Source organism: Manacus candei, unplaced genomic scaffold (genome assembly GCF_025592945.1).
Source record: "Manacus candei isolate 608988 ecotype Guabito, Panama unplaced genomic scaffold, ASM2559294v1 h1tg000005l, whole genome shotgun sequence".
In the NCBI taxonomy this organism is placed as follows: domain Eukaryota; kingdom Metazoa; phylum Chordata; class Aves; order Passeriformes; family Pipridae; genus Manacus; species Manacus candei.
Genome location: NW_026138053.1, coordinates 6383630 through 6400018, shown reverse-complemented (window position 1 = coordinate 6400018; position 16389 = coordinate 6383630). Strand labels below are relative to the sequence as shown.

General features: G+C 46.8%; 2 protein-coding genes across 12 annotated transcripts; one reads left to right on the top strand and one right to left on the bottom strand.

The window, feature by feature from the left end:
* Nucleotides 1–242: 242 nt before the first annotated feature.
* On the bottom strand, nucleotides 243–4260 carry MRPL37 (mitochondrial ribosomal protein L37). The gene is made up of 7 exons (XM_051801501.1): nucleotides 3858–4260; nucleotides 3443–3626; nucleotides 2866–2981; nucleotides 2188–2373; nucleotides 1747–1904; nucleotides 1030–1233; nucleotides 243–468 (listed from the first exon to the last, which is right to left on the bottom strand). The coding sequence occupies exons 1-7, from the start codon at nucleotides 4243–4245 to the stop codon at nucleotides 391–393; spliced, it is 1314 nt and encodes a 437-aa protein (XP_051657461.1). The 5' UTR covers nucleotides 4246–4260; the 3' UTR covers nucleotides 243–390.
* A 5-nt stretch (nucleotides 4261–4265) lies between these two features.
* LOC127477316 (NADH-cytochrome b5 reductase-like) lies at nucleotides 4266–16389 on the top strand. Of its 11 annotated transcripts, none has more exons than XM_051801559.1 (8): nucleotides 4266–4391; nucleotides 5712–5933; nucleotides 6733–6881; nucleotides 8040–8127; nucleotides 11261–11365; nucleotides 11473–11574; nucleotides 13167–13370; nucleotides 14996–16389. In XM_051801559.1, the coding sequence occupies exons 2-8, from the start codon at nucleotides 5715–5717 to the stop codon at nucleotides 15197–15199; spliced, it is 1071 nt and encodes a 356-aa protein (XP_051657519.1). In that variant the 5' UTR covers nucleotides 4266–4391; nucleotides 5712–5714; the 3' UTR covers nucleotides 15200–16389. The 11 variants fall into 11 exon arrangements, with proteins under 11 accessions (XP_051657519.1, XP_051657500.1, XP_051657510.1 ...); XM_051801540.1 differs by having other exon boundaries at nucleotides 4266–4439; XM_051801550.1 differs by lacking the exon at nucleotides 4266–4391 and adding an exon at nucleotides 4448–4608 and having other exon boundaries at nucleotides 5696–5933.

Below are 16389 nucleotides of genomic sequence, written 5' to 3'. Positions count from 1 at the left end.
TCCCCCCTTGAAGCTTTGTAAGTCTCTTCTGCATTCAGAGGGACTCAAAGCAACCTCAGGAATAGGTTTGAGTCTGGCTCTGTGCAGAAGCTCACTGAGAGCAGAGCCTGCGCAGAGGAATAATGACTGGCTTATGTTCTTTCCAGGCAATGGAGGAAGAGTGCAGGAAGATGCATTTGATGGCTTCTCTAACCCAAATTCAGAGGTGAGCCCCTAAAATGAAAGAGTTTCTTCATGCACTATTTAGTTTAAAAAAAAATATTTTACTTTCAGTAACGATATAATTTATTTTTAAAAGTAAATTAATCCACCTTTCTTTAATTATGTGATGGTTCTGGCAAAGAGAAGCAGCAGGTACAGTTGGTGAAGTATTTTCATTTGAGCTGAATTTCACACAGTTCCATGCAGATACAGTGCCAGAAACTTCTTGAATGTGTCTGGCTGAAAGCCATGAATTCCAACGGGCTTCTGCAGAGAAAAAGACACGGATGCTCAGTTTGCAGTGAAGTGATTAATGTAGACAAACAACGGCTTTAAACATGCTTGAATAAGACTTTCAGGCGTGGTAGCTTCTAAATTGTGCTCTCTTCCCCAGAGGGGTTTGTGTGGGGGTACTTCCACTGGTGTCAATCTCAGAGAGCCGAATCCCTCTGACCATCAGTGAGATGCCCTCCCAGTATAACCAGTGCTGACAGCCCCGTGCTCTGTTTACAGCAAGGCTGACAGCAGCATGTAAGCACTTCCTTCAGCAGAGCTGGTTTTAAACAAGCATATTATGAGATGGTGGATTACAGACAGGGATATCTGTACACAGGAGTTCATATTAAGCTTGGCATGTGGCACATCAGCACTACAAACACTCAGGAACCGTTCCCCTCAGGAACACCTGCTTAGGGAACAACTAGGCCAGTGCCCACGTCAGGTCCCTTCAGCTGGTTTAAAACCTGCTGCAGCTCTGCACCAGCTCTCAAACCTCCTGCCAAGGTGAAAGGGCAGGATTTCCAGGACCATTTCCAAAGGTTTGCTTACCACTACAACTCTCTTCTTGATTTTTGGAACACACTGGGCTGTTTCATACAGTTTCTGATCGGAGTCAATCCACACTAGATTTTTTATGCCATCGTTAGAGACAAGGTCTGTTGTATTTAACTGGAACACCATGAACTGGAAGAGCTGGCCATCTGTGCCAATGCTTTGCACCACTATTGGCTGCTCCAAAACCTTGGGATCATTCTAGGAAAAGAAGAGGGGGTGGGGGAGAATGTTTTAAAAGCCAGTTACTACAGAAATTGTATGAGTACTTGCTGATTCTGCATCTTAGAGTTGGTTTAAAGCCAAGATTTTAATAAATGTATTGTTACCTTGCCCAGAAAATTACTCTAGTCAAACAAGTTTTGAATGTAGATTTTGTATTTTAATTAAAATTCCTCCTTCAGCCAGCAATGAAGTGTCAATTTAAATACTGAGCTGTGGGATGGGTCAGAGTTTTACAGCTGAACTTACTCCCTGGTTCCTGCCCATTACCACCCCAGTGCGTGTTACATCACGAACACACTTGTTGCTGAGCGGAGGATTTCTGGATCAGGAGACATCAGTAACCTGAAGGTTGGGGTTAGACCTTTGGATGGGGAAGTCTGGATGTGAGAAGTACTGTAGCATGCCACGGCAAGGGAATTTCAGGACTCTCTCCACTTGCTGCAGCACTAGAGGGAGAACAAAGGCCCAGCAGCAGCCTGCCATACATACCCCATACAGCACCTTGGCCTTGGCCAGCGCGTTGCCAAAAGCAAACATCAGCATTTTAGCACGGAGCTGTTCTGGTCTGAACCTGTCAGGGCAAATGACGGCTGACTCCAGGAAGAACAGAGTGTGAGGATGAGAGTAGGGATAACCATCTCTGAAACCTAAACAGCAGATAGTCATGTCAGAAATCGCTCAGTAAGACACTACACAACCGATGTTCTCTCCCTTTATCTTCAGGAACTGTTAAAGCAATTTGCTGGGGTTTAAGTTCTTCTCCATTGTCCTGCTTAGTCCACAGGTCTGGAGCGCTTGCACTGCACCCCTTTACCCAGCTCCTCTGTCCCCTCATTCCCACACATTCCCCCTCTCAGCTGCCTCACAGAAGGACAAGGGCTCTAGTCTAACCCAAACACTGACAATATTATTATCAACAGCTGGATTTACCTGTGTCATTGAGCTCTTTGTAGACATTCACCTCCTGAAGGTCAATTGTAGGCAAGATGGGATGGAAGGTCTCCAGAACATGTTCTTTGGTGGCTAGGATCTCCTCCTTGGAGGCTACTGGTGGTATTGGGGCCATAGAGTTCATGAGTATTCCATTCAGGCCACGGATCTGAAGGAGAACGGATTCTGGGGAGGGAAATTAGACTACATTCAAACACTGGTGAAATCAGATTAGGGAAAGATGTACATTTCCTTTTACAAGTCTGTTCTGCAAGGCTCACTCTCTGCCCCTCACCTCCAAACCCATCTTTAGTAACCCAGCTGTAGGTTCTTCTCCTAATATACCAATGCTAATTGTTGGTATTAAGTTCTTAACTAAACATACTTAGAAAAACAACAGAGAGAGACACAAACACACAAACAATCAGGTCCAAGGCCTTGGTTCTCTTCTCCCACCATACTGTCAATATTGTCTAACACATAATAATGTCCTCAGGGAGAATATCCTGCCATCATCCAAGGCTGCCCATGCTGACAGCACTTTTCAAAACGGGAAGAATTACCTGCAGGGTTCCAGAAATTGTTTAACTTGCTCCAAGTCCTCATCCTTAAAGCCAGCAGCATTTTTACCCCTCTAATCTTAAAGAGCTAAATGCTTCCACCATGGCAGCAACTAACCTCTTTCCCATGTTGCTGCTATCCTGTAGTTTCTAGCCAACATCCTTTTACTCAGAGCAGGATACTTCCTAGACATTAACCGGCATAAATGTATCAAGTCTTCAAACAGCACTGGGCTTTAAAAGGAGAAAAAAACTGTTATATAAAAATGGGATCATAAGGGCAGGCAAACGTTTCTGGGGCACAAATGATGTAAAATTACTGTATGTAAAACATATCACAGCATAACGTTTCCAAGCAGTTAACAGAGATTGCAGATTAATATCACACACACCAATCCTGTTCCAAGTTGGCAGAGGTAATGCTTACAATTATTATTTTAAAAACTGATATTCTGCATCAGCTAGAAGTAGATCTCAAGGTGAAACAGAGACCTTGGGTTGAAAGCAGCTTTAATGTAGCAGAGCGTTTATGTCAGTGCTACTGTCAACATCAAAATTGCGTTTTATTGGTCGTTTTGGTTGTTGCCTTGTTTTAAAGATGACAACTTCACACAACAAGTGAGTCTCTCAACAGTAGATTTGTGTTCGAATTTTCCTTGTAGTGTTAAAAACTGTCCCTACAGCTGCAGACTCACCAGAAACGTTCCCTCTTGGGAGCAACCTCTCTGGTGTCCCAGAACCGCGCGTGTGAGATCGCGTCCTTCACCCGCTCCTCATGCTCCTGCAGCCCGTGGGCCGGGTTGTCCAGGATGCTCTGCACGGATGGAGGCAAACCTTCCACCAGCTTCGTCTTGGTGAGCCACTGCGCCTGCCGCACCCCTGCAAACACAACCCAACGTGGTATGTCACAGGTGACAGGGATGATCCAACCCAAACCATTCTGTGATTCTGCACTATGTTACCGAGGCTGCCAGGCAGCTCATGAGGCTGGGCAGGCTCTTCACGGCCCGTGTTCTGTTTACACTCTGTGTGAGGAGAAGCCTTGGCAGGCAGAGCAGGGTGAGTGCTGGTGGAGGGGGCAGCGCTGGGGGCAGAGCGGGTGTGTGGTACCTTCCAGCATTCGGACACCCTGGTGGCAGATGTAGCACCCCCGCTCCTTGTACAGCGGCATCTCCTCGTGGCGCGGCCCCGGCGAGTGCCAGGGGTCGTGCCAGCCGCGGTCCCAGGGCGGGAAGCGCGGCCAGGCCAGGCCGGGTATGTGGTGCTGCCGTCCCGCGCACGTGATGGTGTCCAGCTCCACCTGCTTCCGAACCGGCCGCCGCTCCACCATCCGCGCCAGCACCTCCGGCGGAGGCCCGCGCGTGGTCCAGGGCGTGCGCGGCAGCGGCCCGCGGTGGCGGGGCCGCCCCGCGCGGGTGAGGATGCCGCGGGTGAGGCCCCGCGCCGCCGCCCCCGCCCGCCTCAGCGCCACCGGCCCCGCCGCCATCGCCACTGCCATCCTCCTCCTCCTCCTCCTTCTCCTTCTCCTCCTCCCTCCGCCGCCTCAGCGCCCGCCCGCCGCCATCTTGGAGAGGGACTGTCCCCCATCGCCTCCCCCGGTGACTGACGGCGGCGGCGGCCAATGGCGGGCGGGCGCGCCCCGCCGTAAGGGAGAGTCGGCAAATTGCCTGGCGGGTGGAGGGTGGGTGTCGTGTGGGTAACTGGGGAGGCGGGCGGGGAGAGGAGAGGCGGCTCCTCGCCCGCGGGGCGGGGGGGCACTTGAGAGACCGTCCCTGGGTGGGAGGTGCCGGGGCTGCTGTGCCCCCGGGGCGGTGTGTGCGATCCCCCCGGGGCGGTGTGTCCCAGGCCCCGGGTCCGCACAGTAAGTGCTCGAAACTCTGTAAATCTGCCCATCCTGGAGCCTTGAGGGTTCCGGGTTCACCCACGGCCGGGTCGGGGTTACCCCTCGTTCATAGCCCATGTGTGCTCGGGGTCCCCAGCGGGCGCTGTGGGCAGCTGGACCAGTCGCCTTTGGTTCTCTCTTCTCCCTCCATATCCTTAAAATAAGTGTATTCGTGTTGCGGGGGGTGAAGGTTAATTAATTGACCTTGACAGCGAAGCTGCTCGAAGTGCTAAATGTTCCCTTGCTTCGGCTTGGTCACCCGTGGCTTCAAAATTTCCTGTGGACCCCCTTGCGTTCAAAGGATACGGACACAAATGCATTGGGAGCAGCGTTAACCCAGCCAGTGTGTAAAAATAGCAGGGTCCCTGCGAGGTCTGCAGTGCGATTTTGGCTTGAGGAGTGTTTGATGTGTACAGCTCGCTTGGAAGCACCGGGAGCAAGGGATAAAATCTCCCTTCCTGTGCTTCCTGCCCTTCCCTATGTGTCTACATTTAAAGGCAGACTCAATGCCCATAACCAAAGAGTTTGTTTTCCTGAGACTTTGCCCCATTTGCCTCAAGTCCCTTGGCTCTAAACCCGACTTTCAGCTCACTGCCCTTCCCCCTCTTCCAAAGCTGCACAACTCAGGCCACATCTGGTGGTTGGGTTTGTTACCCATTGTCTTGGTGGTTGGGTTTGTCACCCGTTTTCCTGGACTCAGCTGCAGATTTTTAAGATGTTTCTGTTCCAGGTGACCAAGCTGCTCTTTTGTAGGAAATCACCCCGGCAGAGCAAGCAGGATTAAAGAGCGTGGCTTTGGCTGGGCAGCCAGGCTGGGGAGGTGGGCCTGAGGCTGGACTAAGGGTCTGGGCTGCTGGCTGTGATGTCTGGCATTCCTGCACTGGACAGTGCAAAAGCAGTGAGCACTCAAAAAAAATGGGGTGTTTCAGGCACAGATCAGCTCCAGGTTTTCAGTTTTCCCTGAGATACACATGCACAATACTCAAGAGGGATTTTGTCAGTCCTTCTCCAAAAATGCCTGGCTGGTGAGCACATGCCGCTCTTTGTCATGCTGGTTTTGGTGCAGGACTTGTGTTTTGCAGGCAATGAGTGGCAGTGAGCAGGACTGGCTGGCTCTCAGACCCCGGGAACCTTCTCCATCCCAGTGCTGCGGCGGCGGCTGCAAACCCTGCATCTATGACGTGTACGAGAAGGAGCTTGCACAATGGGAGAAGGCCAAGGCAAAGCAAGACAAAAGCCTTCTCACAGAAAAGAGGGAGCAGGTCGATCTACCTCCATCACATCCTGGAGCCTGTGCTTTGATGGTACTTGTTAGGGTCTGAGGTTGTGGTGATGGGCGAGGGATGCAGCAGTAGGTTCAAGTGGTGCCTTAAGAGATGGCTGTAAATGCAATTCCCCAAACTCTGCTTCACCCTCCCCCTTGGCTGCTCTCTCCCTGCTGTAATGTGATTTTCCAAGTGTCAAGTTCTCCCTGGTGTCGCATTACAGCCCTGAATCTGCAGCTCTCCTCTCAGAGTTTCCTCGGAGAAGCTCTGTTTTCCCCACCTTTTTCATCTTCTCCTGATTTTTAGGCTCATATTTTGAGGCTGAAAAAAGCTGTATTGTGTGTGGTGGAGCAGTTGTCTTCAGAGTGTAATTTGAAGCTTGTCAGTGCCCTTTTACATAAGATTAACTATGCTGGGTCAAGCAAAAAAGATCAGCTGAAACAACTAATAGTATTTCCTGTTTGCTGTGGCCATCAGTAGGTTGCAAAGTTGCCCCCAAAGCGGTGCTTGGCGCTTTTAGCAGAATTATTTCTGTTTGTTTTTAGACATGGGAGAATGATTGCAGTGAGTCATAATAGGATGACCTTGCTGTAAGGTGTAAAAAAAATATAATTTAAAAAGAAGGTGGTGGTGGTGGGGAAATGCAAGATCCCAAAGTGCACACTGCAGAACATGATAATGAATCAGCAGAGAGCTGGAATTTGCGCCGAGCCCCAGCGTTTAATACATGTCCTGAGTATCTCGGCTGCTAGATTAGCATGCACGTTTGCTTCCAGAGAAGAATGAAATCATAAAAGACACCATCTAACCAAGTAATTATTTATTGTTGTTCTTGCAGAGCAGTAATTCAGTGCTGAATCCAGATACATTCACTGCATTCAGCGTGAGCTCGGTGGAGCAGCTGACAGAGGACACCTACCAGTACAAATTTGAATTACCGGGAAACAGCAGCTTGCAATTGAGTTTAGGACAACATATCGTGTTAAGGTATTGTTCTCTGTGCTAGTTAAACAGTCTGCATTATGTAACCTAATATGTAGGGGTTTGTCAATAGACAAAGGCTTCATAGCAGGCAAATCGTGATTTCTGTACCTCCACAACGACACAGATGAAAAGAGCTCGTGAGCTCGCTGGCTCCACTAATTCCATGGTAAAAGCCATTCCAAAGCTGTAGTTTTCTTCAGCATTATCGTTGCATCGGTGGGTCAGAAAGAACTAGGTGTGATTAAGAAAATCCATTTGCAGAAAGAAAGACTCAAAGAATAGATGTTACAACAGATGATTTACTCTAGGGTGTTGGAATGAAGACAATGAGCTGCACTTTCCCAAGAGCTCTGCACTTTAGCACCCAGGGTGTAATCCCAGTGCCCAGGCATTGCCTGACTGACTTCGAGCAAAACAACCCTCCTGTGTACTTTATTGCTTGCCGGAAAGGGGCCACTTGGGGAAGGTTTCTGTTTCTCAGCCATCTGTGGTGATCATTGCCAGATAGGAAAAGTCCTGTTACGATGCCATTGATCTACCTCTGTTGACGTTACTAGTAGGTTAAGAGCTGATGTGTGCAGCTGGTTTCTGCTGCCAGCACATGCTCCTCCTTCCAGCCCTGTCTCGTCAGGCAGCAGAGAAAAAGGTCTGGTCACTTCAATCAATTCTCGTGGTCAGTAGTAAAGAGCAGGGTGGATATATTCTATAAGACTTACAGGAAAATACAGTCTATATTGACAAGACCTCAGGTCAAGGCTGTGCCCTGGTTTTTGTTATTTAATTACCAGATGCTGACTGGACACAGAAAGTGACCCCAGCTCAAAAGGAACAGCAGACTCAAGCATGGAAGTGTTTTCTCCCCCCTTTGCCGCTCTTGCACATTCAGCCATTTCTCACAAAGCAGCTCAAACACCCTTCCAGGGGTGTGTCCCAGAGCTGGATGTGGTACAGTTGGGGCCACCACCGGGAAAACAAAAGGTGCCTTTAAGCCACTATGTTCCCCCTGGATTTTTACCTGTGGAAGGGAAGTGTTTTGCATCTGTGCACAGGCTGGGCCACTGGGAAGAGGACCTGCTGCCTGCCCTGTCTCCCCAGAGAGCTGCAGGAGTTTGGTAATCCCCAATGGCCCAAGTCATAGTGGGTTCCTCTTTATCTTCTCAGGGGAGTGGTGAATGGTTTGGAGGTCCAGCGAGCCTATACTCCGATCAGCCCTGGGAATGCAGAAGGTTATTTTGAAGTTCTAATTAAAGTAAGTAAGCCCGGACAATATGGAGTAGAGTCTAAGGTGCTGGGGATTGTGTTTTCTTTAGGAACCAAGCACACTGGCAGCACTTGGAGTGAGACTCTCAAATCCCTCATGCACTGTTTCTGTCTTGTTTTGAAATGGTTGTGCTTTGTTGATAAGAATTGCAGTTTTTCCCACAAAACTGAAAGCGGAGAAAGGTGACACACAAACAAGGGCTTTGCAGCAGAAGCCCTGTTGAGCACTTGGGAGAACCTCTTGGGTGCCTAGCAGTCAACAAGGTGGAAAGAGGTGCCCATTCTGCTTCTCTCGTATAATTTTGCCTTTTCAGTCTGTCTTTGAAATCACACCCAGTTGTCAGCCCAGTTGAACCACTGACTTTGGGAAGTGTTTGCCCAGCCCTTATCCTTCCCACTGTATTTAACTCCAAGAACACACCACAGAAAAAAATGTCAGTTTGGTTAAAAATGTAGACAGACAGTGGAACAGGGAGCAGCTGTTCCTGGTGTGTGGGCAGGGCTCTAGAGCTGCAGTGTGAGAGGGTCTCCATGGGCAGAAAGGTGTCCCATGGACACAGGCTGCATCTATCAGGGTGGATGGGATGGCAGAGCCCTGACTTGGACAAGTGTCTTGGCCCTTCTGGAGGTTACCACAAAGTGTTGCTTGAGTTCAAAATTATTTTATAGGAAGTTTGAATAAAGCCTGCAGGGCCCTCATATATTACGACTTTGTGTGGCAAATATCGACTGGAAGAACATTTTTCCAATACTGCATTTGTATGTCACTAGTGATTCCTCAGGGCAGACACAGACTTCAGTACAGGTGTGAAATTCAGAGAGCTGGGTATCCCAGGTGGCTTGCAGAGGGTGACCGCTTGCCCTCTGCCTGTCTTCCAGGATTTCATGTTTTTGGGGTTTATTATGCATTGTACATTGAAATACAAACCTTGGCCTTTAGAGAAGTGAACAGCTTCTGTAGGACACCTATGGGAGGGTCATTTCCCCATTCTTGTGGCAACTGGTGAGTGGTAGGGGAGAGAAGTATTACATTTGAGTTGCATTAATAGGATACATTCACAGGATGACTGTGAAATTTCATGTATAGCGGCTCATTACTCACAGGTTTTGCATTTCAATAATAATAGTAATGATTGTAATGATACCTTTCCTTTATATAGAACCTTTCATCCCAAAAGGAGCTATAGTTATTCTCGGGCAGTGACAAAAGAGGTTGGTAACACCCAGTGTAAAGCAGCCGTTTTTATAACTCACTCTGTAGGTTGTGGTATATTTCACACTATTCAGGCAATTTTGGAAAGTACTATATTATTATTATTATTACTATGCAATCCAAGCACTGTTCAAACACTTCTCTCTCCTGTTATTATAGCACTGCATTTGTGATACTACAGTTAAGAGTGAGGGAGTTGCCATTTACAGAGCATAACCCTCTTTTTGAGTGATTTTATAATGTTAGGGTTTCTCTCCATGTAAAACTGGGTGTAGAAGTTTTCCCTCAGGAGATAATTATTTTTTTTCTTTTTATTTAGAAAAATTGGGTTTTAAACCCACTCAATCACTTCTCACTTCAATTTTTTTGGAAATAATTTTGGTGAAAGGAGGATTGTTTTAGTTTCCATTACCCCGGTCCTTTGGGAATAGGCAGTAACTGGGACTGACTTTTCTACCCTTGCCTTGAGTTTCCATATGTATTTGAAGAAGGGAGGTATAAAACATGCTCCTTTGATGCAACTGCACACTCCTTGTGTGAGACTTAGCGCCTGCCCAGAGCCCTCTGAACATAAAATGTTTCTGACGGTAACTCAGAGCCTGGGTGTGTATTTGATTTGCCTTTTGACTGTAGCAACTGGTGCTAATAGTTCTTCAGGTTTAAGTGAGGTGTTAGGAGGGGAGGAGCGTCTCTGTTCTTTATTACCTAACACTGCTTTGCAAGCACAAGCACATGCTCACTCTTTCTGAGCTGCTTTGTGGTTCACCAATTTTGTTTGCCTGCAGTGCAGCTTGGTGGCCAGCCAAGGCACTGGGGTGTGGAGCTGGGCGTCTCTCCAGTTTGTGTGCAGAAAATACCCCAAAATACGCTGCTTTTGTGTAGGCTGGAGTCGTCAAAGGCTTATATCAAATCCCATCTTTTGACCTTCGGTTGTGTTGCCCTTCCCCAGGCTTATCTGTGGCATCACCTCTGCACCAGACCGCTTGTGAGCCGCAGCTCTTGGGCTTTCCTGCTCTTGCTGTTTGGACCAGTCCTTGTTTTCCGGCCACATCCCGGACCGTGGCCGCTCTTTTGCTCACATTTGTTCTATTTAATCATAAAGTGGTCATACATACAGGGCATGGATGTACATATGGCAAATAGCAAAAGGTTGCCTTGGATGAGCCCTTTATTTTCCAGCCTCTCCTCCCTGCTCTGTTTCTAGCAAGCACCAACCCTTTCTCATCAGTCGGGATTGAGATCAGCATTCCTGCAGGCAACAGCCTGGATAATATTGTTTGTGCCTGGTAGAAAGTAAGGCAGGTTTTTTTGCTAATATTTTTCTTCCATGAGGCCAACATTAACATATTCTTTTGAAAATGTGGAGGCATCCCTTAGCATCCAGATGATCTGTTCTGAAAACAAGGGTTTTACAAATTAGAAACCTGGCTTTGGGTCACTAATTATATCAGCACAGCATCTGAGAGACTGAAATAAAGCAAGAGCTATGCAGTGTTTATATAACTAACAGTACCCAGAGGGCATTTCCAGACCCCAAACCCTGGGATTTGGAGAACACTTGAAGGCCTGGACTGTGCTTTGCATTCAAGACACTCTTCTCTGTGTGCTTTGTAAGCAAGAACTCTGATAAGCTTTTTCCAGTTTTGGAAATTCAGACTGCATGAGAGGGGGTTGTGTTTACATTATAGTCAGGCTGGAGTGGATCCAATATGATTTAATTTAAATGTCTTTGTTTTGGGTATAACTCTGAGTTATTTTTTAAACAGAAAAATCTTTCTTTTTAAACACACAAAATGTTTTTTTGTCCCCTTTTTGTTTGAACGTAGATAACTTTATAATTGACTTTAAGCTGGGAAACTTTCCAACTGAGTATAATTATTCTTTTCTTTTGTGCAATGTTTTTTATTAGTGCTATGAAGCTGGGCTGATGTCACAATACATAAAAACGTGGAAAAAAGGAGACATGGTCTTTTGGCGTGGGCCGTTTGGAGGGTTCCCATATCAACCTAATAAGGTTAGTTCCCTAAGAGACATAGGATGCTTCACCTTGTGGCAGCCAGCTTTGTTCAGTACTCTAAAGGGAAGACATCAATTTGATTGCTGTTTTCATTATTATTTTAGGGACTTCCTGGGTTACTGTACAGTGCTACAACATTAGCAGTCAGTTGGAGCACGTACACCTTATTGAACTGCAGAATATTTAAGGAGAAAGAGGAGAGGGAGGTAGATGGGAGGCTGGAAAATATTATCAAGCCTCTGTGTTCATCATTTGCATTAGAAGTTCCTAACGTGCTTGACAAAGGGAACTTACTTTCCACCAGCAATGACTGTGGATCTGTTTTTGCCTGGTTTGACCCATATCACTATTTTGTCACTGAGCACAAGAGAAGGGAAGGTGTTAATCTTCTTCTCTCTTGGGTGAGCAAAGGGGAGGTGTTAATCTTCTTCTCTCTCTCGGGTATTCCCTGAACTGCAGCAGCTCCAGTGAGGTGTCAGGTCACTCAGCCACTCCACAAACGCTGATCCCACCTGCTGATACCAGGCTGGCTGCAAAGAAAGGCAGATCCTGTTTCAGGGGGAGACTTCTCACACATACTAATGTGGTTACTTAATTCTGACCTTTCAAATGAGGAGCAAAACTGAAACACTGGTCATTAAGATCCCAAAGCCTTATGGGTTTTTTGGCTTCCTTTCCCCACCCCCACCCCCCCACCCCAACAAAAGTAAGGCTGTAAAATCTGAGTAGCTGAGCTCTATGCATATCAATTGTGTCCTGCTTCCTGAAATACTCTCCTTGCTGGTTTAGGTCACTGTTCCCTTCTCTTTTTAAAAGCTTCCAGATAATCATTTGGGACAGAACATAGCAATCTTGCCTAGAAGTGGTCTTCTGTGCAGGACCAGGAGTTGGACTTTGAGGATCCTGGTGGGTCCCTTCCAACTTAGCATATTCTGTGATGCTGTGTGATCTGTGTACATGCAGTTTGCAAAGCACCTGAGCAATCTTTAAAACAACTTGCTGTGAAAAACTGTTTATTATTTAGGAATTATAACACAGGTTCTGAGTATTAGTTTTATAGTAAAATTTTTGTTTTTCTGTACCTGCTGCCAGTAGAACAGGACTCCAATTCAGGCAGATCGGATCAATTCACAATAAAATGCCAAGTCAAAACAGAGCACAAGCAGCCTCTGAGGGGTTTAGGTCCCAGTTCTAGCACTGGTGCACACTGGCTGGCAGCTTGGGAGAGTGCTGGGAACCTTCTGTCCTGCTATACACAACACCTTACTGCCTGAACATCCCTATTCCAAGTAGAGTGAATGTTCCCCCTTGGAGATGGAAAGCTCTATGTGCTGCTGGTAGCTCTGAGAAAATTGAGATAATGCACCAGGAAGACATGTGGATCAGGATGGAGAAGAACCTGTTTCTTCCAGAGGTCCTTCAGGATTGTACTTTGCAGCATCCAAGACAAACACAGGGAACATTTCCAGTGGGAGAAAACACACAGTGGGTCGGCAGAGTGTACTGCAGAATTGAAACTGAAACAGAAGTTGTTTGAAATCAAGGCTAGAGTTAGGATAAATTATTATATTTGGGTAAAATCCAGCTTCACTAAATTTGAGATATAAACCCTGGAAGTGCTATCTGTAATCCTTTGCAGAAAAATACATTCTGAGATTTGAATTTACCAGTGCATGACCTTCTGATGTGTTGTCTCTCAAGGGACCCTTTACCAGCGTGGCAGCAAGGAGGACCTGACCATAAGCACATCGATTTCCAGCCACCACAGCTCATTCCAAATTCTCTGTTCTGTTGTTAGTATGGAGAACTCCTCATGCTGGCTTCTGGCACTGGCCTTGCACCAATGCTTCCCATCCTCCAGTCCATAACAGATAATGAAGAGGATGAAACCTTTGTAACTCTTGTTGGCTGCTTCCCTACTTTTGACAAAATTTATTTGAAACCTCTTCTGCAGGATTTGGCTCGATACTGGAACATCAGAATATTTTATATCCTAAGCCAGGTAAATAAATGGGCATGAAGCACGTTCCTGTGAGGGTTCTGTGTGCTGGGTGAGCCTCTGCCTCCTCCACTTCTCTATGAGCCCGATCTTAATTCTTTCTAAGTCATCCAGGCTACTTTGTGATCTGGTGGCTGCTGTGGTTAAACCTGCTACGCGTGTTTACAGTGTTACTAGTCTGGAGAATTTCAGGGAGGTGGCCATCACTGCTTGTCCCTCTCTTGGGAGCTATTCTGTTGTTTTGCTGTTTTATAGTCACTGTTGATTATTCCCCCCAGTTCAAACAGTTGTTGCTGCACCTAAACAGCAAATAAACTATTTTTTTCTTTCCTAATACCAGTACCTTAATCTGTCCTTATCCTCCATTCATTGCTTATGACCAGAGCTCTCTTTTTCTGGCATGCTACCACCAACTTCCCAGCAATTATTTTTTCTTGCTGACCCATTTTTAAACTTCTAGAAGTTGTTTACCCCTCTGTAAAATTACTTTTCTGCCACGTTCATGGGATGAGGGTATACCTCTCAGTGGTCTTACGTTTTGAGCAGTCTTTTCATTTCCATTTGGTCCCAAAGTTGCCTGTGTTCTGCATGGATTTGATGGTTAAAAATTATTTCTGTCAGAAATAAGGATTCATTGCAGGGAGGATATAGAAAGAATTATTTATGCTAAGGGAATGAATCCCAGTGCATTTTTAGTTTCTCGGATGAATCATTTTTTGTATCTCTCACAGTGGAACTGCCTCTTACATTCTGTTCCACATGTGGCCTCAGCAAGTTGAGATTTGGTAGAGGGAAAAGTACTGGTGACTTGGACACCCCCTCAGCTGCTCTGTAGGAGCATAACCATAATTGTCTCTGGTGACACAGCTTAAATACCCTTTTCAGGGTATTTAAACTCTTGAGTGCTGTCTCGAGCATGTGGAGGTCTTGAAATTCAATCAGCAAAGGGCAAGAAACCCACCTGACCCCTGTCAACACTGTCTGCACTGTGTATGCATCTCTCCCTTTCTCCTCTTCTCTTAGCAGGCTTGTGGTTGTCCAAGACTGGCTCGTGCATCCTCCCTCTTGGGATTATATATCTGTCTGTGTCTATATTTCACTCTGCTGCCTGTCACCACCACATCTGAGCACCTCCTGATTAATAGCAGTGGGGGAGTCCCCACTGGCTCTAATGCCACGGGACCTAAACACGTCTCATGGGATCAGAGCTGTGTTTGGAGCAGAGCTAGATTCTTTCAGTTTTGGTCAAGGGGGATGGGACTGAAAGAGACTTGGGAATGGGAGAGGCAATAGAGAGAAATAGACTTGGGATCTAGGATTTGGGAATAAGAAAGGTGCACTGGGAGGTGGTTCTCTAGGGAGAAGGTTCTGTAGCTTTTATTAGTGATAGTTACACTCTGGTTTTGTTCAGTCCAACCTGAGCAAGTGGCCAGGTCCCATGGCAGGGAGAGATTTCATCTGGGCTTTGGAAGATGAATGCAGCTCTCAGGAAGGGTCAGTGCTACCCACATAGTGTCACAAGGGTGAAAGGATCCTGTGCAGTACTCTGAGGGGAGGAGAGAGATTTGGCTGTAAGCAATCAGCTGTCCTTTTTAACATGACACACGGCAACCCTTTTGCCTTTTCAGGAAACTTCACTGGAAAAACTTCCTTGGAGCTATCAAGAAAACACATATACTGGTCGTCTCAATGAAGACTTGATGAAGACAATAATAAATTCCTGTCGAAGAAGGCCATTTGTATTAATCTGTGGCTCTTCTGCATTCAATGAAGATATGACTAGATACTTGAAAGCTGCAGGAATTGAAGAAAATTCCTGTTTTGTCTTTTAGCTGGATATTCCTGACCTGAGGAACCTTAGGCCGAGTCTTGGACGTCCTTGTTTCTCTGCAGACATTGCACAAAATGGGTCAGCTCAGTGGACTGAGTTCCTTGGACATACATCTTCATAGGCCTTTCGATGTACTATTTGTCTCCAGTATGAGTCTCACTATGGAGTGTTTTAAGGACTGCGTGCCATTCCAGAGTGGCTGCTACAAGGTGTACCACCCACACCTGAGGGAACAGTGTGGTAATTTTAATGGAAATCTTCAAGCACAATTTTAAGAGAGAGATCTCCTAAGGGGGTACTAAAACCATCTACATACAGGTCTGCTCTAAAATGGGGACCAGGGACTTGCTTTGCAATCCATGTTATTCTGCAGTGGTATTGTGCCCTCTTAAGTGTCCAGAGGAGAGCTTTAATCCTCAGGGAGAAGAGTGTCTGGCCAAGGGAACAGCAGAGCACTGGCCTGGCAGTCTGGAGTCTGTGGGCTTCATTGTGGTTGTGTCATGTGCTGGGTGATGTCAGGCAAGTCACTTCAACCTCTCTGTGCCTCAGTTGCCCCATTATACACTAATACAGAGAAGGTGGCACTGATCTTCTCTGAAAACAACCTTTCCAACCATATATGGAAAAACTGTCCATAAGGGTGGATAGTGATGCCTAGTGAGGACTTAGCAGGCTGAGCTCCTGCCCTGACACAGCCTGCATTACCTACCCTGTCCTTAACCCTTGAAATGCTGCCTGGGAAGACAAAGAGTATGTCCTAAAACTGAGAGAACATAGCTGGGTTGTGGCTGCTATTTGTCAAGGAGGATGGGTGTTTGCTTTCCATGTCCCCTAAGTGTTGTATCATAGCCCTGGCTCATTAAATTGAACCTCTTTTCAAATAAACAGCTGTTTGTTTTTGTCACAGGACTCTCACAGGTGCCCAAGGGGGTTCCCTAAGCACACAGGAACACCCGTTGAGGAGTGAAAGCTTCAGGGGCTCTGCTGGGGTGCTCCCCTGTGGGGTAGAGAGCAGAGCCAAGGAGCTCCTTGCGGGATGGCAGCCTGGCACAGCCCCCAGCCTATGCACCTGGTCCCCCTCTCCTCTTTCAGTCCAAAATACTTCTGCTTTTCCTCCAAGGTATCTGCTGTCCACTCTTTTACCTTCTTAGACCACTGTGTTTACTATTAACACCGGGAAATACAACCTTT